This window comes from Chroicocephalus ridibundus, chromosome 3 (assembly GCF_963924245.1).
Source record: "Chroicocephalus ridibundus chromosome 3, bChrRid1.1, whole genome shotgun sequence".
Lineage (NCBI taxonomy): Eukaryota > Metazoa > Chordata > Aves > Charadriiformes > Laridae > Chroicocephalus > Chroicocephalus ridibundus.
The window spans coordinates 21,126,217-21,149,919 of record NC_086286.1 but is presented as its reverse complement, the minus strand read 5'-3'; the positions used below and the strand labels follow the sequence as shown (position 1 = coordinate 21,149,919).

General features: G+C 46.7%; 1 protein-coding gene across 7 annotated transcripts in view; it reads left to right on the top strand.

Moving 5' to 3' along the window:
- The window catches only part of WDPCP (WD repeat containing planar cell polarity effector), a 156,115-nt gene extending 135,823 nt beyond the window's left edge, over positions 1-20,292 (top strand). For 4 of the 7 annotated variants that reach the window (XM_063328350.1, XM_063328347.1, XM_063328348.1 and 1 more), the window contains 4 exons: positions 3,314-3,449; positions 12,372-12,472; positions 13,955-13,983; positions 20,084-20,292. In XM_063328350.1, the coding sequence (XP_063184420.1) occupies positions 3,314-3,449; positions 12,372-12,472; positions 13,955-13,983; positions 20,084-20,134 (317 nt within the window). In that variant the 3' untranslated portion in view covers positions 20,135-20,292. Of the gene's footprint in view, positions 1-3,313; positions 3,450-4,948; positions 6,293-11,365; positions 12,473-13,954; positions 13,984-20,083 lie in introns of those variants that run through there. The other 3 variants (XR_010070219.1, XM_063328351.1, XM_063328349.1) reach the window with 3 other exon arrangements.
- The last annotated feature ends 3,411 nt before the right edge of the window (positions 20,293-23,703 follow it).

Below are 23,703 nucleotides of genomic sequence, written 5' to 3'. Positions count from 1 at the left end.
ACTGGAGAGTGGAAACAGCTTCAGATTTGCAGACACAAATCCGAAAGATAATAGATACGGTTAAATAATGACATATATATGAGCAGGGAAGGCATGAGATCTCATCAGCTGCGTACAGTGTTCAGAGAGCATCCTGCTCATTAAAGTGTAGGAAAACTTTTAGTGGACTTGTGAAGAAACATAATCGGCTATTTCAGGTGGGTGCTAGGTGTAACAATAGCAGCTATCAGCAAATTTTGGAAAGGCAGAATGTACCCTTGAGCGTATGCGTGTGTACATTATCCTAATATTGATCATGACAAATGGGATTTTGTAGATAAAGATTTTTAGCACAATATAATTCATATTTTTGCATCTGATTAATGATGAAACAACATTAGACACAATACCAACCCTCAAGTTTTGAAAATTCAAATTCAGATTCAAATCCTCAGATCCTAACATGGTAAGCAAATACTAGGTTAGAATTAAAACCTGCAAGAGTTTCTTGTGCAATAAGCCAAAGGAAGATCCCTGATTACCTGGATACAAAATCTTAGGTGCACCTTGTGATACCTCCGATGCTAGGACAAAGTCAAGTCTTTATCAAGTACCAAAGCCTAGCCTGAGCTCCCATCTAGATATGAGGACCACCACCCTCTCCCGGCTCTATGGCATTGTTGCCAAAATCCTTCCCTTTTTAATTAAATATGGGGTATGTTGCCTCTGGTTTGGGAAGGGCTGTGTTGTTTAAACAGTGTTGCTTGTGCATTTGTTTTTCCTGCTGTAGCACTTCTCACCGGGAACGCAGTCCAATGTCCCACAACAAAAATGTTTATTTCTTTACTCTAGAGCTCATATCAGATGGTTTTGTGGCTTTGAACCACTCCTGGCATCTGATCCTATCTAACGTTCTACTGCAACACTCCAGCTGTATACCCAGACTAGAATAGGCTCAAACCTCGTAACTTGAGGTCAGTTTCAGATATTTAATTTAGATATGAAAGTGCAAAGAAATCTATTTGCACATCCGTGGGTAAGAACCCTCCTCATCCCCCAGTTTTGGCTAGAAGCGTGCTTGCATATGACAGACTGCTCTGTTTTCCATGAGGTTCCTATGGATCCAGTATGAGGTGTAACTGTGCTGCATCGACAGCACAAAACCTCAAAGTCAGTGGCCATGGCTATAATTGCTCATGGCATTCATATATTAGAAATATGCCACACGAGGACTGGATACATCCAAATTGTAGCCCACTCCACATTACAAAACTGCTGGGTCCCACCCAGAGCACGTGTGTGAGTTACACTGAAGTGATCGACGTGAGAGGGCTGTGATTTATTCAGATCTGGTTCCAAGCAGGTATGAGAAAATGCACATTAGTAGTATGATGGAAAGAGATTAAGACAAAGCGGAGCCAATCCTATTTCTTTTCCTTTCTCTTCTCTCGGTATCTCTCAGGGTTTGAAATGCCACTGCTCCTTGGGGCTGGGCCAGCCTCAGAAGTGATGTCTAAGGAGAAACCATGGACATCGTATATTGGTGAAAGACTGTAACTTTAAGGGGATAAGTTACGGAGGCCTTAAACATTATTGAGTAGGTGAAAAAAGAAAAAAAAAAGATAAAAAAGATTAATTACATCAGCTTGACTCACACTGTACGTCTTAGCTTTGACATTTAGAAAACTAACAGCTTTAACAGTTTGCTCCTTAAAAGCTAAGGCCAAGTGAAGAGGGAGGCTCTTCAGGACCAGAGATGCAGTTCACAGGTAGAAGCGTGGTAGTGAGAGCTGTGTCCCCAGGCAGAGGCTATCAAAGTTTGTCCCACGAGAGCTGTCGTGGATTTTGCCTGCGCACACATCAACAGGAATTTTGTTTAAGCCCTTTCCCAGAGTCCTTTGTGCATATCAAAAGCAGTTTCTCCTGCACCTTTGTAAGTTCTCCATATTGCTCCCTACCTTCTCTTGGCTGCTTGCTCTGCAACAGGCTCCAAGGAGAGACCTCCAAAGGAACCTACTTTACTTGTCCTTGATTTGAGTTTTCTAGACATAGAACATTGCTCATACACCCTTTTTTCTTCCCTCTTTTTTTTTCTTTGGATTTTTTATTCAAAGTAGAGGATAAATTGCACCAGGGCCAGTTTATCTCCTTTATTTATTGCACTGTGGCGTGCATGCTTGGAGGCGTGTTGCCCCTGACCAAGTTGGTTGTTTTTAACGATTCTCCACATGTGGGAAACGGCAGCACAGGCAGAGAGTATCAGTTGCCTAAGAAAGCCAAATCGGTTGCCACACTTCACCCTCTCTCGCACCGCAGATGCTAATAATATTTAGGTAGCACGAAGAGTAGAAATAGTCCGCAGCAATCTTACGGCATTAGCTTTTTAGGACTCGGAGATTCAGCAACGCTTACAAGTAGATTTGCCCTCCTAAGCATTCTGGGTCTCTGGCCAAAATGTAAACTAGCAGCGTACTCGCAAGAGCATTATATTCTTCGCACTGCCCATGGTGTTGCCATGGGTATCGTACAGATTAGCTTATACAGGATCCGGGAAGGCAGAGAACAAGGGGAGAAAAACAGGATTAAAAAAATAAAAACGCAAAAGGGTCTTACGATTTTGAGAAAAATCTTTTAAAGTCTTTATCTGTAACAGGATTTTTTTCCTTAATCCAAACTCTGCTAGCCTGGGGTTTGATTACATTTTTTATTTATTTATTTTAAGTCTCACACCTAGAATATGCAATTCCTCCTCTATATTTTTAAGTGGTTTGGGTATTTTCAAACAATTTCCTGCCCCAAAGGGCTCAGAGTAGAACTTGGGAATTGGAGGCTCCTCCTTCACCTACTTGAAGACTTCAGGTCTTGATTGTGAACGAAAATATTTTGGAACAAAGCTAAGGAAAGTCTTTATTTTTAGAGGAAGGAGTTATACATACTCTTGTGGGGGAACAGTCCAATTTATAAGACTTTGATCCATACTGCACCACTGAAATACTCCCACGCAGCAGCCTTTGGCAGCCAGCTAGGCCTTCTGTAGTTGACAATTTAGAGAAGACATTTCCTCCTCGCTAGCTAAAGCCAACACACACTCACTCACTCCCTTCCAAAAACTCTTGGATGTGTTATTGTTATTGGTCATTAGCTACTTGGCCTTCTTTTCAAGGCGAAAAGTCAAGAGTGAAAGCTGTGTAAGCATACGGTTTTCCATTCAATTTGATCCATTACAAGAGAGGACACCCATGTCCTTGTTGACATCTAAGGCAAACAATTGGCAACTTGGTCGGTACTTTTACATTAAGTAAGCCTAATACCATGTCTTGATTCATCTTAACAGAACTTCTGGGGCAGTCAGAAGAAGAAGGTGCGTCTGGCGAAGCTTTCATTGACCGACCTTCAGAGCACGGAGGAGACCACAACCCGCCTGCTCCTGGTCCAGCTGTCAGAACACCAGCACACAGCTGCACCCACAGGTGAGCACCGCAGGAAAGGACACACGGGCAACTTCTGTGTCTGTCAAAGATGTTTCATAAGGCCAAGGAAAGTCCTGTATTCAACAGAAAATGGAATGGAGGGGGGAATAATTAACTAAAATACTTTTGAAATGTTTGTTTGGTTTGGTATTCTGAACTATCCTGACAACCTCAGTTGTCATCTGCGTCATGACGGCAAACACAGTAAAACATTAAGACACTAAGCAGGAACTAAGGAAAACTTGGAAGCCAGAAGGACGTGGCATGGACACAGAACAATCTCCAGAAACACACAGTTTGCGAGCATTTAACATGTACTAGCAGAACCATTTTCAAATTAAAACAATTGGGCAAATGCAGCCTTCTTTGGTGAATGTGCAGAAGAGAGAAACACAGCAATGGAAACGCAGCAAATTAACAATGTCAAACAGAACTTTTTAAAACCTAGCATGATCTATAAGCTTTCTATAAGCTCATCACCAGCCTGTGATCAGCATCCCTGTGATGATCTTTCAAGAGTGCACTTCTTCCAAAGTTGATTCAAACCCGGAACTTACCTGTTAGGAGAGAAACAACAGGTCTGACGACTGGATTTTTTTCAAGAAGCGTGTGTATGCTTTTGTTGCTAGTGAACGAGCACACCACCTTGCAACAGATGGGAAATTACAATGAAATGGCTCTTCTGCAAAGGTTAAAAAAGCATTTATTTCTCTTCTTTTTCTTCATGCGTTCTTGTTAGAAAAGAAACAATTATTTGTTCCCAGAGAGTATATAGATGCATTTATTTTTATTTTCTATGCCGCCTGTATGTAGGAACATCTTTAGTAAATCTAGTGAGAGTACAATGTTGCATTTCCACATTGACAAATCGTCCTAACCATTTGTATGTAACTGTGCTGAACACTTTTCATGTGGGCAAAAAATACATTTCTTTCTCCTTCTGGAAAGCTGGATATTACCTAGTTTTCTGTCTTTCTTCATGTGAAGAGATTGAGCTTCTGCAGTGTTAGATATAATATCCATTATGCTGCCTGCACGGCAGTAGTGAAATAATTATTTTATACATAGCCTACAGTTTTTAGGCTACAGAACGCTGTCTGAGGCTTTCAGAGATATCCAATGGATGTGGAGATGGGACCTGCTTTTAAAAATACAGTGCACAATTATCTTCTCTTAACTTTGGGGATGGAGATAGCACTGTCTTGACATGGGCAAGTAATAAAGACAGCAAGATCACGCTGGAGACAGTATTGACTACAGAGGACTTTCCAAGTGCTCCAATAAAAGGAGCTCCTTTAACAGAGCACTAGAGCAGAGACTAATCCCAACATGCCTCTGATCCGAAGGTATAAACACGCTATCCTCCCTTCAGCTCACCTTTTCCCTTTCGGAGGTTGCTATGACTCACACGTCTCTGGCAGTGCCGCATCTGCCTCCGTCAGGCGTCTTGGGGGAGAGATTTCAGAGTTCAACTTTACTCCTACTCCTGTGCTCCACAGCTTGACCGCGTTTGCTTGTGCCAGCCCAGGTGGGTCACCAAAAGTTGCTGAGCCTCACCAGCGGCTGCTTGCAATCGCTGGAGCTACAGAAACTGCTGGGATTTCCCGAGGCTTTTGTTTGCTTCTTGCAGGTCGGTGAGTATAAAGCCAGCTCCCCACCCACGCCACCAGCTCCTCCGCCTGCTGACACCCGTTGCTTGCAAGCTGACCTCCCCCAGGTGCGCCCAGAGTTTTTGGTTGCCTCTTGCAGAGCTGTGAAAGAAAACTTCTCACTGCTCCCCTGGCTGGCCTCAGCGGCTTGAAGCCTGCCAACATGAACCGAAGTTTTGAAGGCACTCCCTGTGACAATGCCAGCTGGCTGGTAAGGTCACCTGCTGAGGCACAGGTGACTCCAACAACCTCTTCTCTGTGCTTAAAAAAAAAACAAACCACAGACGCTTACAAGCATGTAACTGTGGCTTGTGTTTGGCCTCCAGTTTCACAGCATTTGTTTTCTATAATGTATCTGCTGCCAAGTGTGCATCAGGCTTCTTCATGTGAAGAAATTTGTGTAAAGGAAGGAAGGGTTTGAGTGTTCGGAGCCTGCATAAATAGGAACGTTCTCAATTTGCAGTCATTGCAATGCTGCTTCTCTCTGGCCACTATTGGGGCTTTAGACTATGATTAATGGGATGGAATGCCGGATTCTGCACCAAGGACGGAGTAATGCTGGGCACAAGTATAAATGGGGAGAGGACTGGCTGGAGAGCAGCCCTGCAGAAAGGGATCTGGGCGTGCTGGCTGGCAGAAGACTCAATAGGAGCCAGCAGTGTGCCCTGGTAGCCACAAGGGCAACCCGCATCCTGGGGTGCATCAAACACAGCATAACCATCTGGTCAAAAGAGGTGATTATCCCACGGTACTCAGCATTGGTTCAGCCTCATCTGGTGTCCTGTGTGCAGTTCTGGGCCTCATCATTTAAAAAGGATGTGACAGTCCTTGAATGTGTCAAGAGGAGGACACCAAAGCTGGTGAAGGAGCCAGAAGGCATGTCCTCTGAGGAGCGGCTAATTGTCTGGTTTGGAGAAAAGAAGTCTGAGGGGGGACCTCGTTGCTCTCTGCAGCTTCCTGAGGAGGGGACATGGAGAGGGAGGTACTGAGCTCTTCTTCTGGGGATCCAGCACCAGCATGCATGGGAACGGTTCACAGCTGCACCAGGGGAGGTTCAGACTTGACATTAGGAAGCATTTCTTTACTGAGAGGGTGGTCAAACACTGGAACAGGCTTCCTAGAGAGGTGGTCGATGCCCCAAGCCTGTCAGTGTTTCAGAGGCATTTGGACAAGGCCCTTAAAAACACGCTTTAACTTTTTGGCAGCCCTGAATTGGTCAGGCAGTTGGACTAGATGATCGCTGTAGGTCCCTTCCAACTGGAACAGTCTATTCTATTCTATTCTATTCTATTCTATTCTATGCTATTCTATTCTATTCTATTCTATTCTATTCTATTCTATTCTATTCTATTCTATTCTATTCTATTCTATTCTATTCTATTCTATTCTACTCTATACTAGAGATTTGGCTGCCTAATCTGAGACATCAGCAGAGGACATAGTTTATAATGGGTAGATGGTTACGCAGCACTTGAGGAAATTTCTTTAGATCGATTCAACATGTGAACCCAAAATTAAATCACATTTGCTTTCTGCTGCTTCAGTGAATTCACTCAAAAAATGGTGACGCCAATGCCTTACTAAAATGCAGTGAAGTTTATGAAATTGCAGCTGTATAGTGCTTACAGCTGAGCATCTTAGTAAGTGCATAGCAACATTATTATTCTAACCGATTTCCCACATCACAAATTCATATCTGACATTTCCACTGTCCACTTCTTCCCAGCCTCCAACCACTACCTGCAGTTTCAAAATCAATAAGCAGGACACATTCTCCCTCCTGTAAAGGCCCTTCATTGTTCGTTAGCTTGGTCATGTTTTGTTTCGTTATTGACTTTCTCCATTTCTCATGCTGCTTAACGCTAGTCTTCAGTGTTTATGTATTCTGCTCACCAGTGAGATAAATGTACATCCTGAATCATTTCCTATTTATTTCTGAAGTCTTTCCCCTCAAGAAAAATAAAAGAAGAAAAATTCCATTTTTGTAATAGATTTACTACTATTCTTCTCTCTTCCCTAACCCCATGCACCATACAGCCTCCTGTCTTGGCCAAGTCACTTGAGCCACGCTTTATATGTATTACTGTAGGCAACTTGTTGATTTACCTCCTCAGCATCATTTAAATCCGTGAGCTATTGTCTCTGAGGACTTGATCTGTAGTCTGGAGAGCAAGGTTTGTCTATAGCTTTTGTTTGCTTCATTCCCCTGCATGCTGGCGTGTTGTGACTCCCTACAGCAGATACAGTCCTTTCTGGTGATGTGACAAGAGTCTGCTCAGATCTGGACTCCTGAGCGTTGCTCCCAGTTTCTCTTTCTGGATATTTGCCAGTGCTGATGGATCCTTTCTGCTGTTATCCATCACAACTCCCCGTTGGGTCACAGACCTGAGCCGAAGCAACCTTGAAGTTGGTCTAAGTTAACAGTTGAATCTGCTTTGAGAAGAGGATTGGGCCGGATGACCTCCAGAGCTCCCTTCCAATCTTCAATCAATCTGTTGATTGCAAGTCAAGCCTTGGTGTTCAGTGTCATTAGTCTTGCAGTAAAAACCCCACAACCTCATCTATACCAGTAAATTGCAAGTCAGACAAAGCCAGTAGCACTGCCCATGTGCACTTGTCCTGCATGAATTCATGTGTACATGGCAGTACTCCCAGGCTCCACCATCGCCAGGGTGGCAGTGATTCCCCTAATCTTTGTAATACACCATGGCGGGACTTTGCAGGTGTTCAGCAAGAGCAGGACTTGACGGCTGCTCTTTCGTCTTTCCTGGAGTCTTCTGTTCAGCTGCCTTGGCTTTACATCTTTGTACCAGCTAGTCACACCAAATCCATGAACCTACATTACTGCGTTTCTAACGCTACCCCCCCCCATCAGACCCTGATATTCTTCCAAATCTATGTCTCATTTCTTTGTGGAAGTTTCTGGAAGCTCGTCTCTAGCATATACCTGGACTTCTTTCTTTCCTGTATTTCAGCTTTGACAGAACCTTTGCTTAGGGATAGCTGAGGCATACCTCATGAATTACACCTAGGCAGAAGCCCTGGGCACTCTGTGAAGGCTAACAGAAGACATTTCTGTTTAACTTACTTAATAAACCTTGTTACTGATACCCTTCAGGGAGCCTAACATCTGCATATGTGTAACAGAAGCCAAATGTTCAGGCTTCATGATTAACAAATCACTTCAATTAACTCTTCACATCCTCATCTCCTTTGCTGCCCTGCCTAACAAGGAAAGCCATAGCCTGGGATGGAGATGGGGACAGAAAAGTCTGGAACCAAAATGATCATTCATAAAAGAGTATCAAGGGTTTATTTCTCTGAGAACTTGTTATAGACAAAGTCTGGCTTCTCGTCTTAACAGTCAGAGAGCAGAGAACTTAGTTTGAGATTAAAGTATGTTTTACAGACAGGCAAAATTGGCTTAACTCCATGGCATTTTATGAAAGTAGCAATAGTGTGGCTGTCAGTGGAGAGCTGTGGTCAACTTTCTGAACTGCGCACACACACAGAGTAAGTTGTAGGCAATAAAGATATCAGGACAACACTCCAGATAGAGGCATTTTATTTGCTGCATTATTTCTTTCACTCTAACATGAACAGGACAGTTAAATACCACCAACAATGCACCGTTCCATGAATAATTTTACAAGACAAAGCTCTCATCTCTGGCTTACATTTGCCATTGACAATGGCCATTCTCTCCTTCCAAGTGTCAGATATGTTATAGTGTAGGCGTTCTTGTCCTCTCAGTATTCTTGGTACCTATTTATGGAAATGTTTTGATCAGCATAACCCTTTTTGCTGCCTGTAAATGAAGAAAATAGTTTCAGAAGGTAGGGAGGCTGTTGTTCAGGGGACCAAGGTAGCATGCTCATTCTCTCAGCAATGTGTTAAAGGAACTGATTGACTCCCTGTGGGATAGCTTATTTCTGGATGAGTCAACTAGTGAGTGCCTGTGACCGTGCCAGAATCTGGCACGTAAGAGTCAGCACAGAGCTATGGCTGCAGTCACTCCTCTGCCATTGACATTGGGAGCTGCGGTGTGGGTTTCCACCCCATCACAGTGTCATTCTGCTTCCTTACCATAACACATTGGGGGTTTAAGTATCTTGCATTTGTTGTTGCTGTCAGGATGTGTGTGAAGCTGGGTTGGGGGTTATGTTTTACCTTATTATCCATCTACCTGGTCCCCATCCCCTCAACCAGAACTACTATTTTAATTAGGATATCTCTTATTTTAAGACAAGTGATTAGGATAGAAGGCAAAAGCGTTTATCATTACAGTGATTTTTATCATAAAACTTTCCTGTTGCTTATGTACTTAAAAAGACACATATTTCTACAGCTCTTCAAGGTTTTTATTTAAGCTCAGAAGCACGTTTGTATATTTTGAATCTGTAGCATCACTGATCAAACCTCAGGAAGTGTTAAGAGAAAGCTGCATGACAGTCTTTCATATCTGTATGTGTTGGCTATTAAATCAGCATATAGAGAAAGAGAATTAGAGTTACCCACTGCATCCCCTTTTGAGTGTCATGTAAAAAAACCACGTTAAACAGATTTCTTACTCTTACTCCATTGTTTCGTGCAATTAAACAAAATAAGCATTCACCACTGTTACGGCATATCTGTTTATTCTTCCACCATCAATTATCTTTTTCAAAAGTCCTCTTTAACCAGGGAGCAGACCTGGTCTTAAAATAGCAGGAATATAGTCTGAGAAATACGGTCTGCCGCGGGTCCAGGCATAATCCTACAAGCTGCTCTATCTGTCCTAGCAATTTTCGGTTCCAAAGTAACTCTGTTAAGAGGCATGCTGCGGAGATGTGGCGATGTAGTGTAGGAAGTTCATCGTGGAAGTGGGATCCAGCCGCTCAGCAGTGCTAATCCCACCCAGTCGCGGCAGCCTCCCTTCTCGTTCTTTGCCGTTGCTCAGCCCCAGTGAAGGCAACAGGAGCTTCCCAGGCATCGAGAACGTGGCAGTGGGCAAATATGTGTGGCTCTGTGCGAAGCTGCACTCTCAATTTGTACATCTGTAAAACTGAGATAATGCGTTACCAACTTCAAAGGGGTGTTGGGCAAATTAAATCAGTCGGTGTGCGTACAGCACCTTGAAAATACAAAATTAACCCTTATTAGCCCATAAGTACTCGAGATGCATCGAGGTGTGCTGTATGGCTTCTTGATTCCAGACAAAGGTCCTCTTGATTAAATTAGATTGCTAATGTTTTAACGCGTTAGCACACTTGAAGAAAGAAAAGTTTGAAAAAGCAATTTGGCTTCGTCACATGAGCAGCGTGTATACTTAATGGAAATTTTTCCAGCATTCACAAAACAAAGAAAAATCAATAAAATGTCTGCCAACTGTTCCACTGAAAACATCTTATAATCTATAGCGCCGAGAATCCCGAGCCAAGATAAACCAGCGTTGCTGACAGAAAATACTGACAATTATTTTACATTGATTCAACTTGGCCCAGCCCAGACTGACCTTGTTTATTCATCTCAGTCTCTTAATTCATATTAACTTGGCATCAAAATGGGACATGTGGCATGTGGGCCGAAGACCCATTTTTGTGTCTTAGACACAGATAAATGTAGCACATTGAGTACTTCCAGTGCCTTGAGCTTTTAGGTAGATTTATATGCATTAGACAGAACTGGTTAAGTTCCTTTTATCCCCGCTGGGCTTTTCATGTCTGTTGACTGTAAAACTAGAAGCTCGGGAGAAGTAACATCTTCTTCTAAGCCTTCGGATATACATGAAATCCTCCCAGTACTGGTCAATTTTAAAGACACGTCCAAAGAGGATGGAGGGGTTTAAGCTGTTTTAAAAACATAAAAATAGAAGGGTTATGGCAATTTGGCAGCCAAAAAAGCAATTTGCAGGTCTCGGCAGAATCCGAGGCTGTGTGTAAGAAAGCTGATCAAGACACTACGGAGGAGATAATGGGGTCGAAGAGCAGAAGAATCCCTCCGTTTTTGCAACCAGCATAATCTGGTCTCCAATGAAGTTTCTTAGTTTCTTTTGCTAAACCAATAAAGCTTAGCGTGATGGGAGAGTTGCATTACTGCAGCTTAAAAATGTCTCAGGAAAGCTGATGAGGAGACTTGCTTTGAGTTGCTTTACGGATGCCCAGCTGCTTGCATAGCTATCGCCCGACTGGTAGCGTGAAGACAAAGGCGCAGGGAAAATCTGAGCTTTTTCTTTAATTATTTATGTTCTTGTCAGTAATAAAGGTCTTTTTATTTGTATTATCAAAGGTGAGTGAGATTTCGCACTGTGGCAGTTAACAAATTGGGACCTGCACAAAAGCATTCACGTTTTCATTCTCACAACTACGCTGCTGTCATATCTGAAAGCCACCCTCGAGTAAAACACCGCTTGAGTCAAACGTGTCTATGTCCATGGAGGAGGAAAAGCCGCCCAAATGAGGAGAATCCCCCCAGAGGGGTTCCCACTTGGCCTGGCTTGAGGTGTCTAGTTTGTTTTTCTCTGTTCAACTCGTTCTTGCCGAGGGCAACGCTCCCTGGGACTTTGCCGGGCACTTGGCAGTTTGCGGATGGCAGGACGAGCGGTGAGTCGGCAAGCCGAGATAGCGCAAGATAACCTCCAAATTTCCAGTTCCACTGCCTTGGGAATGGATTGCCATTCCACACGCCTACATAAGCAGAGATTAATGATGAGTGAAGAAACTGAGACCATCAAAACCTAAAAAAAAAATAAAAATAAAATCCGTCTGCATTTTCCATAACACATAGCTGGTGTTTTCCGCCCTGCATCTCACCTCCCAATTCATGACTTGGATTTCAGTGATGGAGGTGGTGTGGGGACAGGGTTTAACGGCAAAAATCCCAGAAAATCAGCGCTGCCTTTTGGGTCTGCCATCCTCCTCTCCCGGCATCCACCCCACCGCCTCCCTGCCCAGCTGCCGCCCTGCCAGGCACCTGCTGCACGTCCCCAGCCTGTCCTGCTTAACAAAACCTTAATTGCTCCAAAAAACACCAGCGTTACACCACATCTTTGAATGACAGGACGGTGCTGGAGGGACTGCATGGCCAAATGCATGATCCTAGTGACGCTCAGTCAACAAACGTACTGGCACCTAATAAAAAAGAGCTACAGTTTGTAGCCAGGGAATTACACAGGCTGCTGTGTACTTGAAGAGATAGAAGACAAACGAAGCAGCTCTGGCTCTGCTCTGCAGCGTGTCCCCAACTCTTCAGTCCTTGTCCCTCCCCTCCCATCACTTCTGTTTCGTTTTCAAAGACCCACCAGGCGCAGACAGACAGAGGACACCAAGCGCAAGCCGGGAGCGGATGGTCCCACCACCTCCCCCGTGGAGAAACCCTTTTCCAGCAGCTGGGAAGGTAAGCAAACGAGTTGCTTTCGAATATGCACAAGGGGATGCTAGAAATACTGGTGATTGATACCTTGGAAAAGAACTTGGATCTAGGAAGAGAAATAAGGCAGTGGCATTGCAGCATGGGACTCAGCTACCTGCTCTTGCGACGTAGAATAAATTGCCTGATTGAATGAATCTCCTTGTCTTGCAGGGCTAGTCACGACCGAACAAAGACAGGCAAAGTGTTTATTAGTTTCGGTGGTTGTTGCTCTGTTACTCGGTGCACGATGGCCAGATCCTCCGGCAGCAGAGCCCCACCAGTTACGTGGCCTGTGAAGCAACATTTTACACTGCTTCTCAGAGGGTTCTGGAGCAAACAGACACAACCATCTTGCTTTGGCAGTATTCAGTATCTCCATCATAGCACATTGGAAGTCATGCAATGGTATAATAGAGGAGTAGTCTGGCACGAGAAAGTCATGGTTAAAGAGTCGTCCTGTAAAGTCAGCCAGGCAGGGATATGTAAGAGTATTTGCACAAGGGGTGAGACAAGGATTTTTATCTTCTGCCTTGTCTGGGTGTCCCATCACTATACTGACAGGTCTGTAGGAAGTGAGCCAGTCTCCAGGCACGCTGACAGGGAAAGTCAAGGCGTAACTGCAGTTCTGATAGCCACGACTGAAACAGATGGTTTCAAACAAGCCAGCTCTGGGTGAGCTTCCACGTTACAGTGATGCTGAACTAGCAGCTTGCCACCATCGAAACGGGAAGGTCCTGCTTCCCCCTCACCACCTTCTTCCACCATTTATGGGATCACACAGGGGGCCACCAACATATTAATCCAAGAAAAAAAAATGATTATTTTTCTCCTGTGGGCTTTTGTCCATCCCCAGACCCAAATTGCATTGCTTGGGGATCAGAGGACACCACAGACGGCACCAAGCAAGGGGCAGAAGCACATTGCCTGCAGCAGGACTTCTTTTTGATGTTGGCAGCTGTTAATTCAGCTCAAGCTGTAACACGAAGCCTCATCCTCAAGCACCTCCAGCAGCAACCTGACAGCAAAACCCTCCCCAGACACAAGATGAGCTTCACCACCCTACAGCTACAGGTAGAGAGGTGTGCTGCAGCCACGGCTCCCTCCAACACGTACATCCCACTCCTGCAATGGCTCCGCACCGAGTCAGGATGATGCGGGAGCCCCGATTCATCACTGGCCTCAGGTCTCCACACTGCCCTATCCACAAAAATCATGGTTGCTTTGGCTTGGTGTAGCGTTTGAGGGAATATATGTATCCTACATGTATAGACTTGAATAAGCAATATATTAAACATTTTAATTCAGCCATTGAATAACAGGATATAATATAGCTGTGTCCTATCAAAAAATGAAAGAGTTACCTAATACCATACCCTTGTTTGTTTGGGTTTTTTAGTGAGTTCAACGGAATGTAAATAACATGGTGATCTTTTCTTTTCTTTTCTTTTCTTTTCTTTTTTTTTGAAGGAAATTTGAGAGCAGTTCCTTCAGAGCAGGTAACGCATTTCTGATTTATTTTTTTATTTCTGCTTATTATTATTTACTCTATTTTGCAGCTTCCTGAAACTCCCCGAGCCTGTCCCTGCAAGCTGTCTGCCTGCAGGGCTCTCGCTGAAATTGGTAGAAATATTCCTATACCCGCTGCTAGAGCGGGGCTTCGTCTGCGGCTTTGAATTGAGCGCTGCGCATAAAAAGTAAAAAATTATTATTATCGGGTGCCTGCTGGATGGGACCTAAGAAAGAACTTATTGTCCTCCATCCATGTTCGTCTTACACGAACTAGCTGGCACTCGTATTGGCGCTTTCAAGAGCGAGACCACAGTAAGGAGGAGTGAAATACTACCCTATGGTTTCATGATTGCTCTAAGCTGATTTAACTGCAAGGTGCTGCCAAAAAAGGTGGACCATCCCTTCCCCCACCACCAGCCTCTGATCCTATGTCTTCCTCCCTCTCCCGCGCTGGCTTGGGCGCTCGCGCCCTTCCACCCCGCAAGAAGCTCACTGGAGCAGGAGAAGAGGAGAAGACCTCCACATGGGCAGGGAGACCCTACCCCGTCCCCCAGAATCCATCAGCTCTGCCCGTCTTCCCTGGGGACCTTCCCTCCCGGCCTGGTTTCGTGCCCCAGGTGGTTGGGTGTCAGTGGGGGTGCGTATAGAGCACATACGTAGGGCGATCCTGTCTCCAGAGCTGATGAGTCAGCAGCATGCAGCACCAACACAGCCCTACTTTAAAGGAAAAAATAAATAAAATAAAAGCTGTCTCGCAACAGCATGAATAAAGGCACAAGAGTGCCTGTATTTTAGATTCCTCCCAATTAGTTCTTGTTGAAACTTCTATTTTTGAGGCCAAAGTAGTCAATGTTTGGCCTCGGTACAAACAGATCATTAAAAAAAAAAAAAAAAAGAAAGGAAATGCTTCAACCTCCCAGTGGAGCAGGATGGCACTTACTTATTTCTTTCATTACAAAACCAGCCCGTGCCAAGTAAAATCGTGCTCTAAGAGCTGTTCTACCAGTCCCGAAGTGCTGGAGAACAACACGCACCGGCCCCACCTCTGCCGCCTCCCGCCGCCCCCTGCGCATTTCCCCTGGGTGGAGGATGGGGAAAGGCTGGGGAGCAGGTGACAGAGTTCACCGCACCGGGGTTGCGCTGGTGGGACATCCCCCTACTCAAAAGGTGGCCTTTGGATGGCTTTGGTAGCCTCAGGATGCAGAGTAAAGTGAAATACAGCAGTGGTGACGGTCTGGAGGCACTGGTGGGATTTCTGGGTTTGCAGCTGGGCCATCCAGCAGTTAACTTCTCCTTCCCCAAGCTGCGTGTAGAATGCTTCTTGCCCCCACATAAGCGGCTGAATTAATAAACTGAGAAGTTCATTTGAAAGCTCTGGACTATCACAATAAAAGCCACGAGCACAAACTCTGTGTAATGGGAGTGATACAGGGAACAAAACTTTGCCATCATGTCATTAAGGACTTACACAAGGGAGCAGTTGGAGCATCCTTTGGTTCCAAAAAGTTCCTGTGACTGAGCTAAAAGCTGGTGGGTGAAAGTGTGACCTTTGCGTCCCCGGTGGAGGTGCCCTGATTTCCCCACGCATCGCAGAGCTGCTTGTACACGGGAAAATGGGGCACCTCCACCCTTGCTGAGCCGCTCTGGTTCTCACGGGACCGAGGGAAGGGAGGCATCAGCTCTGACGAGTGCTTTGGATGCAGAGGGAAACGACTTGCTGGGTAAGGGGGAGCGTGTTGTGCACACCAGGTTTTTTGGAGCAGGAAAGCCAGCCATCCACGCAACGTTTAACTTTGCACTTCTGGGAATATATTTCTAACACTGTTCTGCCCTGACTTTTAATGGCGTATGGAAATGTGGAAGTCTTGCAGCAATTGGGTACCAACCAGCACCCAGCAAATCAAAGTAGCTCCTTTCTAGCTGGACTGACCTCTGGCTTTCGTTCAACCCATCCCAAACCCAACCCAAACCCACCATCAGCAGCAGCCCTACACCCAGACACTGCCACAAGCCCGACACCAGCATTTTGATGGACAGCCCGTCCTCAAGGTCCCCCTTTCACCCTCCTGCTCCCCCGAGGCTGGCATCCCTCCACCACCCACACGTTGCTTCAGAGGGAGCCCTCACAATACCGGGCTCAGTGCCATGGAAGGGGAGCACACCCAAAACCCAGCCCTTCTTGCACAGTCAATTCTGCAGGAAGATCTCTGCAGCTGTGAGCTGGAGGATTTTCATTGTCCCCTTCACCAGTTTGTTGTCAAAAGACTGAAGTCAAAAGTGACGCACCCCCAGTGCAAATGGCCATGGAGGCCTCGCGGGGATGTATCCAACACGGACCCTGTCTTTTGTAGGTGCATCACAACGCGTGTCTTCCTTGCTTGCTGCTGCTCTCAGCTATGAGGAAGCTTCTCCTCCCTGAAACTGTAAAGATCGTGCAACAAAATGTTCCCAGTCACCTGCCAGAGCAGCTGGCTGTCACACAGCCAAACAACGCTCAAGCAGTTGAACAAGATTTGTTTTCTAGAGGAAAGCCTTAGCCCCACAGCATGTAAGAGGCAGCTCAGAGGCAGGACTGTGCTACTGCAGGGGCTGCCAGCATCCCCCGACCCAGCAGTGCCAGTGGCTTTGCACTAGCAGAGGGCGCATGTGTCCCCACTGCAGCCCTTTGGTGCATGGGTGATGATGGGTCAGGGCTGGACGGACCACCACGGTGGTCTCAGCTGGCAGGTAGGACAAATGCCGAGCTTGTTTGGGACTGGTAGTGGCCAGAGGATCCTATCACTGGGGAAAAAGGTGGGGATGGCATAGGTAGATGCCGGAGGAGCGAAGGTGAGATGCAGTTTTTCTTGCCCTGTTCATGGCTCAGTAGGGTACGGGTCTTCAACCAGCAGGGGAGAAGCAAATGAGAAGTGGGCATCCCATCCACAATATTTGGTGGGGTCAGGATTTGGTGTTCATTTTCAGTCCTGTCTTCCAGGAAAGGCTGGAGATGGGTTGGAGATAGCCTTGAGAGCCGTGCTGCTGGAGACCCAGCCTATTCTTGCTGCTTTGAGCAGGGTGATCTCCAGAGGTCTCTCCTGGCCTGAGTTATTCTGGGATTGGGTAATCTTGAGGAAACTCTGTAGGCTGGGTCTCCATTTAGCAGCACCCAGCCTTAGATAAGCAAAACTAAGCCTCTAAACAGCCTGGTCACCAACCTTGGTACAAATTAGACCCTTCAGAAAACGTGAATCTCAACCGCTCTACTGTTTCTGGACTGGAGACTGATCTCTTCATCACTTGAGATGCTGAAGCCAGTGGTGCCTTATGGCTACCAAATGATTGTTCTAATATAGTATCGCGTAGCTAAATGCCTACCAGCCAGAAAGGTTTTGTATGATGCTATCCAAGGGAAACAAGGCATTTCCAGTGAAAGGGAGCAGTACCTATAGATCCTCACAACAGGCATGTTCTTCCATGTAGCCATTCCTGCAGCCTGGAATCAGGTGGTCTCTGCCTGAAAAAACAGGTGTTTAAAATAATTCCTTGTGGCTCCTTCATTTATTCCACTCTCTCCTACTCTTGTCCTTTCCCACCTTCATCCAGCCCTTGAGAGTAATCCCCAGGAGAAAAAGCGTAGCCTCCTGGGAGCAATACGGTAGCACAGGGAAGAGGTTTCTCTGTATTTCCCGCTCCAGGAGACTAAAGGGATCCTCCGTTCTGCCTCAGACCTGAGGAGACGGAGAAACCACTGCCTCCATCCTGCTATCCCTGCAGGTCCAAGGTGGCTTAGTGGCTTTTCAATTACAGGGTGTGCCTTCCCGTACTGCTCCTCCCTTTGCCTGCTGGAGCAGGACCACATCATTACCATGCAAAGCCCCACAATCTGAACTCTCCAGGGCACAAGTGGATGCTCTCCTGTCAGGATATTCATGTTTTCCTGCTCTGGATGACTAGCTGCTCATTACCATAGGCAGCAGCGCTACAACACTGGCTTCTCCCGTTCTTGGACAGCCCTCTCCCTGCGCTATGAAAATCAGCTCTCAAATTATTACGGCTTCTTTTATTGCCGGGGTGCTACATCCGAAAAGATGCAGATGTCAGAAGAGAGTTCCAGTCATTATCGCTCCTCAGCCTTTGATGAACTTTAAGCACCTCTACAAGCTTGATGCCACATCACAGACTTCCCACGCGACACAGCCAAGTCTGCTCGAGTGTGACCAGAGAGGTTTGCAAATAGTTTTTTTTTTAAAAAGTATTTTTTAAAAAAGCAGCTGGGTAGATCTGCAGAGCTGGATTCTCATTAAACTCCCCAGACAGAGGCACAAATCACAAATCACAAAACCCAGGTCAGATACCTATCTGATGCACTCAAGACCCTGAGCCTTGAACAGCAGGCACCTACCCAAGCAACCTTCAACTCTAAATGGTAAAACATGATGCGTTGAGATTTTTTTCTCCAGCCTGCATTCACCTTCCCACCTATTCCCTTGGCCCCCAGAGCAAGCGCCAGCAGAAACCCCTCTGCATCACTCAGTGGCACGGCTCTAGGGGAAAAAAAAGCCACCCCTTATCTTCAGCTGCTGATGCTCCAAGATTTTACTGCTGTGGGTCCCTTGCAAAAAAACTCTTTTGGTTTTTTTTGGAACCTCCAACAAATGCCATTTGGAGAGCAAGGAGAGCCCACAGAAAGCCTGCAGCCACCCACAACCCAAGGCACACACACGCAGCCCCCCATGAGGGCTGCTGCTGAGTAAGGCAACTCATAACCTCCCTGAAGACACCCGCCTAAGCCACAGTCTGGGCAGTGCTTCGAGTTTCAACACTAGAATAACCCAGTGGGGTTCAGATGGGACATTGGGAACGCTTTCTTGTCATCTTCAGATCGCCTCTGAGAATGAACAGGGGATCATATGGTGGCAGGGCCACCTCCTGCCATCTCCAGGGAAGGGAAGTGCCAAGAGACAGGCTGGGCTGTAAACCAAACTCAATGTCTGTACCGTGCTTGGTTTGAGCTGTCACACTGAGGTTGTACATAGGTTGCTGAGGTTGTACGTAGGAGGCTGTACACAGGAACGCTGTTTCGGAGGGTGATTTCTATCTCTGTGGTAAAATGCACATGCCATGAGATGGAGCTGCTGCTCTGGTAAAGGTTGCTTATGAAGCTGCAAGAGTTACGGAATGATTTTTTTTTCCCTCTTTCCTGAAGTCAAGGAGCGCTCACATGAGCCCTGTCCGCCCCAGACAGTGCTCCCGCAGCCTGACACGGCCCTGACGGCCACCTCCTGGGGCCGAGCCCACCCCCCTTCCCACACCAGCCATCCTGTCTTGCCCTCCAAGACTCACGTTGCCCTTTGTTTTCAGCTCCACACCTAGTTTTTTTTCTTTGCCTGGTGAAGGGCTGGCTACTCATCTGTAATTCAAAAGAAAGCAATGACTCACTAGACGACAGCACTTTCCAGGGCAAAGTATTTCATGTGTTTCACGGGCACGTTAGTCCATGTTATGAAATAACCTCTACTTGTGGCACATATCTGTCCCATCCTCCTGTCCTTTGCTAAACCAGAGGGCTGGTGTTTCCACCCTGGGATTTGTGCTTAAATCACGTATTTGCGTTGTATGAGGAATGCAAAATGCCGTCCCGCGCATAACTTTGAAAACCTCTCTACCCACTGGTGTTAACCCAGCCTCGTGGTGTTTGCAGTACATTTTAATTAAAAGGTGGCAAAAATCTAAAGGTTCACTTTTGCCGATAAGCTTCCAGGCACCGGGAAGGGGGCTCAAAGACTGACGGAGCCTCAGCTCCCAGCCCCTTGCATCCTAAGCCCGTGTCCAGCACAGGGGACACAGGGAGCTGTCACTGGAGTTGCAGCCCCTGGTTTCCCCAAGAGCAGCCGGGGATGGGGGTTGCAAAGGGGCTTAAAAAAAAAGGGGAGAAGTGCCTCACCTTGCATGACAAGGCAGCTTTAGGGCTGCGTCCTCCATTCCCAGGCCAAACTGGGACAGAGTCTGCCATTGTCTTTTCTCCCGGGGTTGGGACGGTGTTTTCCATGACCATGCAAGGTGTCCATCCCTCATTGCCTGATCCTGCCTCTTACCTCTCCGCAGGAGACCAGAGACAGCGGGTCTCTCAAAGTCGTGCACTTCGGGATGGTGTGACCGAGCGTGGGACCCCCTTCGCTGCCAGAGCAAAGAAAGCGAAACCTCACCGAGTTGGCCAAGTTCACAGAAAGTCCTTCAGCGAACTTCCAGACAGCCCTGGATCTGGCCGCCAGCAGAAGACAAAGTGCTTAGAAAAAGTGTTGCCCTTACACCTCTGAATGATTTCTGAGTTAACACGAACGTGTCCAGGCACCAGCTGCCCTGCGTTTGCTTATGGAGGGCAATTTGGTGACATTTTCATCGTGCCATTCAAAGACACAAGTAATTGCGGATCCCCATTTACAGTACAAACAATGCTGAAAAATTTTGGGGGGTGGGGGTTCTTGGACGAATCCATAAACTTCTCAGGAGAAAGTCCGTAATTCTCTATGCATTATATATTTTAACAATCTTCACTTGGAAGCAGATTTGAATTTCCACTCAAGGCTCTGAAAACCGTCCTATTGAGATACCAGCAGATAAAATCTTCACTCAGGATACCTCTGTGAAAGAGCAGCCTTTCACAGTCAGCAGCATTTTTCGAAGAATGCTCTCAATTTTCATATCTAGATATATCATCTTAGTTGAATAACCATTATTTTGCCTTGAAAAAAAAGACGCGGAGCCTCTTAAACATCATTCCATTGGAGTCCAGATTTTAATCTGCCTCCTCTAACCACCAAGAGAAAATGCACTGAGAAGGTAACATAACCTGTTTCAGCCCTCTGGTTTTTTTTCTGACGGGGAAGAGAGGGATGAGCATGGTTGTGGGGCTTTCTTCCCACCATTTGATCGGGCGCAGCGTGTATGGACACAGATTTTTTTTTTTTTTTGTGCTCTGCCGTAGGCACGGCTCTGGGTTAAGCTGGAGCTTTTTTGGGAGCGCTGGGTGGTCACGACCCAAAGCCAGCGAGCTTCTTGAAGTGGGTTTTGTACGACAAACAAATTTGTACAATGAATGGACTGAAAAAAAAAGTTTAGCTGCAAAAAACAAACAAACAAAAAAAGCAAACTACCAAACCAAGCCATTAGAAGTATTTTATTAACAAAGATTCTGTGTTTACCCAAATAAAATATTTGTGCTCACGGTCAGTCAGCCATTTTCCCCTTCCAGCACAAATCCTGCTGGTTTTCTGCTGCATGATGGGCCATTTTCATCGCACCAGAAAAACTCCCAACCCATTTCGGTACTTTATCGGCGCCTTCCTGTGTGTCTGTTGGAAGGAGGCTTTTTATCCTTACGGTTTGAAGGGAGCACACGGTCTGCGACACCTAGGGTTGGGGTTTTTTTTGTAGGCTCAAGGGGGAAAAAAATTAATAAAGAGAGCTTTGAAACAGAGCGGGCTGCTGCATCGCCTCCCCGTGCGGAGCTGTGCCTGTGACGGCTGCGCTTGGAGGGGAGCGCACCTTTAATGTTCGTATTCATATTCCATTTCCGACACACACGCGGCGCAAGGACGGACGGCGGCGTCCGGGCCCCCGCTCTGCCTGAGACACTGCGATGCGTTGGTTCGCCGTACAGCTATTCTGCTGAATTGCAGCCATATTTCTGTCAGTACAAGTGATGGTCTATATGAGGGATTAATCTGACACCAGACAGTGATTCTTAATCCTTCGGTATATCATAATCTATTTACTTTGCATGCTAAGAGGATTTCAGCTTAAAAATATACAGGAAGTGATACTAGAAATGTACATAAGATCCCCAGTGCCGTTTCCTAAAATCACAGTTTTTCATTAAAAAAAAAAAAATCCTCTCATGGCTTTCTTGGAAAAGTCCTGTCTGCCCTGGAAAAAAAAAAAAAAAAAGTGTTGAATAGGGATTTAACTGGAACTGGGCATATGTTTTCCTTTAGGCTTCAGCCCTCTGACCATTTTCGCCCTCCTCCTTCCCCGCAGCTTTTTGTGCTCCCCCCTGCGACATGAGAGAAGAGCTCCCCAGTACAGCAGGTTCCTCGGCTGGGGGTTACACCGGCAGACTTTTTTTTTTATCGACAAATTCAAAACAGGTTTGGAACCGATGCGGGCTTTTTATGTGCATTAATTGCTGCCCGAAGTGCGTGAATTAGCAGTGAGTGGCTAACGTGGAGGTCAGTGCAGGGAAAGCCACAAATGGTGGGGTGCGGCGGCTCCTCATTACGGCTGTAATCACCCGTCTCGTCTCTTTGTGCTCTGCCAGAAAGGGTGTCCTCGGAATAACTGTAATAAGCCATGTTAGGGTGGTATATATCTCCTGAAATTGCTAATGGTAGAATTTATAATTTTTTTTAGTATTTTAATTCATGCTGGGATGTAGCACTTTCGGGTCCCCGAAGCACGTCCTGCACCCAAGCCGGCTGTTGGCCACCCCGGCTGGCAGCAACCCTGCCTGGCCTCTGCCCACCGCTGCGTGGCCGGGTACCACTCGGGGCGGTGGGATCATCACCCCTCACAGCTCCCCACCACAAAAAAAAAATAATAAAAAGCTTTCCAAAAAAAAAAAAGCTTTTCAAAAAAGCACGGCTTTCCACTTCACTCAGAGCGAATACTCTGATAATGGCGAATAGATCATCAATTATTTCAGGCCCGTGATGCACCAAGCAGAAAAACTAACGGCATCCCAAGCTGGGTAATATTCTCCCCCCTCTGCCCCTCTTCCCCCACCCCACCCCCAAGTGTTGGCCCTTGACTTACAGGCAGGGAAGCCTTTGGAGCAGGCACCGGCGTGTGGAGGCAGCTGCCGGCACTCGGGTGAGAGGCAGGAGCTTCGCCGGGCCGTGCCGGGTAACCCGGCATCTCGGCACCGGCCCCTGGGCCACCGGCAGCACCGCGGTCTGGCAGCAAATGCTATTTAAAAAAATAAAATAATAATTAAAAAAAAATTAAATACTAATAGTAACCGTGCACCCAGCAGCCTTCTCGCTTGAGGTGTGAGGCTCCCGGGTGGCTGTTTCACAACCGGGCTGCCCAAAACAACATGAAAAGCCCTGTGATCCCGCCGGCGCCTGCTCCCGGAGCCGGGCAGCGGGCAGGGTGCCGCGGTGCCTGCCAAGACTTGTGCTGGGGGCGGCAGCGCCGCGGGGAAGCCCACAGTGGGAGATGTTTTCTCCGGTGAAATGGAAAAAGGGGGGAGGGGGGTGGGTGCAAAACCTGGCAGGACCCTCCCCATCCCGGTGTTCCCCCACCGGTGGGTGCAAGTCGCATCTTGCCCACCCCCGCTGGCACCCACCCATGGGCGGCAGAGGGAGGACGAGGCCTGACCACACCGGGCTGGCCGGCGGGCAATGCGCTGGTTTGTCACCATGACATTCTTCCAGGGGGTTTCTACCCAATACGAGAAAAAAAAAAAAAACACAACACAACACAATTTTATAATTTTAGTTGTTTTCCAGCAAACTAGCAGTTCCCACTCGAGTCGTGCACGTCGACCTTTGAAGAAACTCCAGGGCTGGGAGACATACAACAAAAAATAACCCAAAAATGAAGCCAAGCATTGAGGGCAAAACCACTATTTGATGTGATCAGGAAAAGCTCTCTGCGAGCAGCCCCGCTGCCTTGCACGAGCCAGGCAGGAAAATGCCCACAGCCCGCATTGCGGCGTGGGGGAT